The sequence below is a fragment of the Cyprinus carpio genome, chromosome A11 (assembly GCF_018340385.1).
Source record: "Cyprinus carpio isolate SPL01 chromosome A11, ASM1834038v1, whole genome shotgun sequence".
NCBI lineage: Eukaryota > Metazoa > Chordata > Actinopteri > Cypriniformes > Cyprinidae > Cyprinus > Cyprinus carpio.
Genome location: NC_056582.1, coordinates 7317792 through 7323703, shown reverse-complemented (window position 1 = coordinate 7323703; position 5912 = coordinate 7317792). Strand labels below are relative to the sequence as shown.

At 36.7% G+C, this 5912-nt stretch overlaps 1 protein-coding gene across 1 annotated transcript; it reads right to left on the bottom strand.

The window, feature by feature from the left end:
• LOC109108008 (tax1-binding protein 3) lies at positions 1–3101 on the bottom strand. The gene is made up of 4 exons (XM_019121181.2): positions 2774–3101; positions 1889–2008; positions 1710–1787; positions 1–930 (listed from the first exon to the last, which is right to left on the bottom strand). Exons 1-4 carry the CDS (start codon positions 2810–2812, stop codon positions 790–792), a joined length of 378 nt encoding a protein of 125 aa, XP_018976726.2. The 5' UTR covers positions 2813–3101; the 3' UTR covers positions 1–789.
• Between the last annotated feature and the right edge of the window lie 2811 nt (positions 3102–5912).

Sequence of the window (5912 nt, the reverse complement as noted above, 5' to 3'; positions counted from 1 at the left end):
TGCTAGAAGATTACTTTATTCGCTTACGTGAAAATATATCTTCATACAATCAATCGCCACAAAATATCTGTATCATAAACATTTTCAAAACATGAAAAATTAGGTGGGAAAAGTAATACTAAATACAAAACTGCAGTCCAATTGTGCCAAATCCAGATGAAGCTGTTTATCTGGTCAGAGGGTGAGATTTCAATAGCATCATTAGGCTAATATTATGTTAATTAAATACAAAAACAGTTATAAGATGAAGAGAAACAAAAAATAGCAAAATTAGTGGTCATTGAAGTACAACTGTACGCTGGCTGTTTCCCACATTACTTGATTCATTCATTAATGGGCGTGTATGTAGGTGTAAGTGTTAACAAGGAATGAGGTGAACACAATTCACTGTAGCCCTTGAGATCTTTGAATGAAATGATATGGAGTTTACAGACTCCAAGATACATTCAGAAGTATATGTGCTAAAGATAGTGTAGTATAAAGTGTAGCTAAACTGAAATTAGTGTAGCAAATTATGGAATGCAAACCACAATCTTCAGATCGTACTCTGAGAGCGATCATTCACACACACACACACACACACACACACACACACACACACACACACACACAGGTTCAGTTAGAGTTCAATACATCAAAATGATCTTTAGTCCATACCGAGTGTAAAGGGTTCCCTGGCATCACTCTTTGGCTGAGGGAGGCTGTTTGTTTTTTATTAGTTAAAACATGCTCTAAACATGTGAGAAACCAATAAAGACATTCAATTCGATCTAGTGTTTCAGATCTGCATTAGTGTTGCATCATGGACTGTCTGACTGCATTCTCCAGGGATTTTCTAGTGACGAGAAGCCTGACCACATCTTCATTCTTCTTGGTGAGTTTCTTTCGTGCCTGATCATGTGTCACCATAGTCATGTCCCAGCCGTTCACCTGAAATTAACATCGAGCGCACAAAATAAACACTTAAATAAGTATCTAGTTCAGTCATCAAACTCTAGATGGCGCCGTTTCTTTGCCATGTAGTAAATGATGTGATCGCTAACAGATTGCATGGAGAGAACTGCGACTTTGTTCCTTATCAGAAGTAACAAAACACAAAGCTCTTGCGATTATTGGATGGGAGGCATGATACAAATAATGAGTAAAAAATGCAGACCTGGCAACCTTGGCCCGAACTACAGCCATATTTGATAAAGTTAGTACCAATAACAGATGGAAAAAGTGAAACATGAAACCGCAAGCGTGAGCGACATGTGAGCAGTGCGTATTTTTTTCGGCATGCATGTTAACAAATGAGTGCATTCACACCAGAAGCAGGAGCAGCGCTTGAGCAGCACTGAAACTGCTCAATTAAAGTGACAGCACGCTTCTGATGGACAAAATATATGTTTTGTTTCCCATGTTAACAAACATTGAAGACTTCGTAACTAACAAGTTTATAAATGACCACCTTCTAAAAACAAATTTATAGTTGTCTTTGTAAAGAAATATGTAGCTTCGGAGCCGGTAGGTGAGTAAATAATGACAGAATTTAGCTTTTTTTTTGGGTGCACCACTGCTTTAAGTGTCACTAAATGAAAAAAAAAATAATGATGCCACAGCGCCTTCTAGTGGAGGATCATTCAGTAAAATCAGGAATCGCTTGGTTTTGTGCACTGCGAGGAATCACATATAATTATTTCTTATATTACGGGTGACAGGTCTCTCACCTGCATGATTTTGTCTCCCATCCTGAGACCAGCCACCTCTGCAGGTCCACCTTTAGACACGCGTGTGACATAGATTCCCTGTGACATGCATAAAGGTAGAAGAGTCACCTCTGAAAGACAAAGGAGGAAAGTGCCATCGCTTTTAAATACTAATCACTTTACAAAACGTGATTTTTCACCTTGTCTGTCTTGTCTTCAGAAAAAGGATTCTGGCTTGGATCTTGGTCGATTCCCCCTCCAATGCTGAATCCTAATATTAAATTATCACCATCCCGTAGTTTGTGAATCTCAATTCGTTGCTGAAACACAGACAGGAAACAACGAGACAGCTGTGTTATAAGGCAGGCACACTAAAAATGTGTCCCAAAAGTAGTTAGCTATAAACACAGGAGGCATTTCTGAGAACGGTGTCCAAAACTGCTGTCTAGATAGGCGGCTGACTAGGATTTAAGACAGATCCTATGGCACAGCTGTTTATGACCATATATGGCAGCACTACCTGAACAGCAACATGAGCCACGCCTACTTCACACCTGAGTGACATCAGAACATATTGAATATAATACAAAAGAACAATTCAATTCATCATTTAATATTAATCGGATCCCAAAAAAATGACTGGTAAGCTTTTTAGAAACAGCATTTCGTTTCAATGAAGCCACGTGAAACGATCTGGTTTTGCTCTAGTTTACTCGTAAAACGTTTGATTTCGTTATATTTTGCCACATATTATTTAGAATCTAATAAATGAATAAATAGAAATGTAAATAAATAATGAACTATTGGTCACTTTGTTCGCCCCTGGCTAACGTTAGCCTAGCATGCTATCCCTTTCCATTCTATCAACTGTTAACTTAAACCTAAATAAACTTCACCAAACTGACCTGTCATGACATAGATTAGTATTGGAAGCACTAGTCATGTTTACATTGATCGCTTTCCCAGTCAAACGATATTAAATGAATCCCTGTCAGCATTAAAAACACTAAAGCTCCGCACACAAAGGCACTGATGCTAGTCAACCTTCACATGCTACAACTTTCTCAAACTGGACGCGAACTCACCACAACTGCTGTGACCGGATGCCCAGGGATGAACGACATTTTTTGTTTGTTATAAAACGTTGGTTTCAGTGCAGTGATTTCCACTGATAATCACTCGAGTGAGGGTGTTTGGTTCCTCCTCTTTGGCTGTGTGTCATGTTGAGGCTGGGCTGCGCTACACACACCCTGCCCTCCAGTCCACATTTCTCTTCTCTCGCATTGTTCGTCTTATTAGTACTTAACCAGATTTATCAATTGAGCACGTGTAATTGTTGATGCGACTTATTTATGGGTCTATATTCGAGTAAAACAGTGATTGCAGTGTCATTTAAACAAGCACCAGCACGGACTCACCAGCAGATGGCGCACTTCATATGTGTTATTCATATGTGACTAATGCTGCGTCCCAACGTACCTACTTGTATATTACGTCCTTAAAGTATGTACTCGTTTGGTGAAGGAAAAAGTACACACTTTTGAGGGTGCAGTAGAAGAGTAGGCAAGTTTTGGGACCGTTACACGCACCCTATCACTGGCCTGTCAATAATTTTGTCACAGTTAACATCTTCAAGTTTAATTTAATTTAACTTCCTACCGGATTGGAGATTAAAAATAGCACGATGATCTGCCAGCCTTGGGTCTTATTCGGAAATCTCATATTTTTTGCATAGCCTAATGATGCGTTAAAAGCCCAAACTGATGTTTATAGAAGTTCACATTGTTGTTGCAGATTAAATATAACACAGTTAACATTAAATAAATATTTTTACCAGGTTAAAGATTGATTATTAGTTACTCAAACTCCTTAATCTAAAGCTGTCTGTTAGTAACGCACATCCACCATATTTGTAGTTTTTAAAGGGCTCATCAGATGCTACATGCACTTATACAAGTTGTTTGAACTGAAATGTGTGTTGGCAGTGTGTGTACACAACCACTCTATAATGATCAAAATCCACCCAGTGTTTTTTTTTTTTTTTAATATCTTTAAATCATTTCCCCTTTCTCAAATCAAACAGATCTCAGATCCCTGTCTGTGTGACATCACACAGACAGGCCCCTCCCACAATAGTTTGATTGACAGTGATGTTTCAGCATAGACTGGACTGGCATCTTACCTTATGGTGCGTTCAAGTCATGTTGGGTACATCGTATTTACGAGTTAAACACACATGAACGCCACCACAAAGTTGTAATTACGAGTGGGAAACTCTGAATTTTCTTTAAGCTCAGAATTTCTGAGTTGGGGGGCGTGTCAATGAGAAACATGAGAGAATCAATGGATCGATTGATGCAACGTTTGTTGTTGACGGTATTTTTTTAGTTGAAATTGATAGACAGGATTGAAATATAACAAATAATACGTTTTTATGCGATACAGATTAAAGTGGCGCCATAAATTATTTTTAAAAATTAAAAACGCAGCAATAGACCCGAAGTTAGTGTAAGTTTTTTTTAATGAATCTTTGCAAATTGCCTTTCCTAATAATGTGCTAATTAGCAAGTTTCACGATGAATGCTGCTAAAGTAAACAGTCCCTCAGAGAGCAGCTCTGAAGAGAGGGGCGGGGTCAGCAGAGCTCATTAACATTTAAAGCAAAATGCTACAAAACAGCTTGCTCTGGAAAGAGCTGTTTCTGACAGGGTAAAAAGGGTGTTGTTTTACACTACCATTGAGAAATTTTAACCAAACTATGTTATAGACTTTTCATTAAGACCCTGAAGAATCATATCAGCTTGTGGAAAATGGGCATCTGATGACCCCTTTAACGCTTTTTATTTGTGTTTGTAGTTGTGAACTGAATCATACGTCAAAGCTCAATGGATTGTGGGCAATATTAGCCATTAGAGTGTGCACAAATCCACACTTAAAAAATCTTCCTGAAATACTAGACCATCTGGGGACTTTTGGCTTACTCTTTTCAACATACTATGCTTTGGGACACACTTATTTTAATCTAACATACTATTTAGGATGGATAGTATGAACACTGGGGTGCAGGGAACGGTGAAGCCAAAACGTTTTGATCTGCCCCAAGTGGTTGGACCCAGTAGCCTATTGATCATAAACTCTACCCTCTCCATGTAATCTAATGGGGCGTGAAACAAATTAATGAATTGCACTTCAAATAAATTGTTTCCAAAGATGTTTTTTTTTTTTTTTTGTCATTCTATGTAGTTTTTATCACGCTGATGTAAGTTCAAGTGAGAAAGGTACAAACAGAAAATCACAACGTATGTTGGACGTGATCCTTATGTTATGAAGAGGAGCGAATTTTCAACTAAATTGAAATACTTGCCTGCCTTCGAGTCATCGGTGGATATAGGCTAAGCAACTAATCCTGATTGCAAACAAGCTACTTCGAAAGTGAAAAGTGTGGAAACATGCAGAACGAGCGAGTGTCTAGGTAACTGATATGATCATCATGAAGTGATATGGTCATTTAAATTTATGAATTTAATTAACTTGGGTATTTTTGAGAGATAGTAAAACACTTCGAGGTGGTGTAATCACAATGAAGAAAAAGTTTAATGATTAATATTTGAAAAACAGTTGTATGCCGAATCAAAGTCAGTGTAATATGACTAGATAATTTCTTCTACGGGAAAGAGGTTTTTGTTTTGTTTTTTCTTGGGTATCTTTTTTGGTCATTGACTCTATATAAATTGTCCCAAAAAATCTCATTTATAACATTTATATTATAAATGTAGGAATATATTCCATTTTTTTTAATACTTTCAGGTTATATATAATGGAAATAAAAGGCAACTTAAGTGTACTTAGAGTAAATTTTAATAACTTTTTTACACACTTAATTATTTTTTTTTTAAATGTGCACTTTGTAATAAAGTTTTACTTCATTGTAAGTAATTTATTTTTTTTAAGTAACATGCAACCAGTTTTCACTTACGTATATCCTTTTAAAACTAAATTATATTATTTCCATAGTGAGTCCTTTTTTTTTTTTTTTTTTACTATACTGTATAGTGTACTTTTTCACAAGGGTAGGCTTTTATGTTCATGGTATTTGATTTGTATGTACTAATGATAGGAGCAAATGCACAGCTGCCTGCCGTTGTTTTTTTTTTTTTTTTTTGTTTTTTTTTTTATCATGGAAATACAGTGATCATAAATTTCTGACAAAAAGTTAAAACAAATC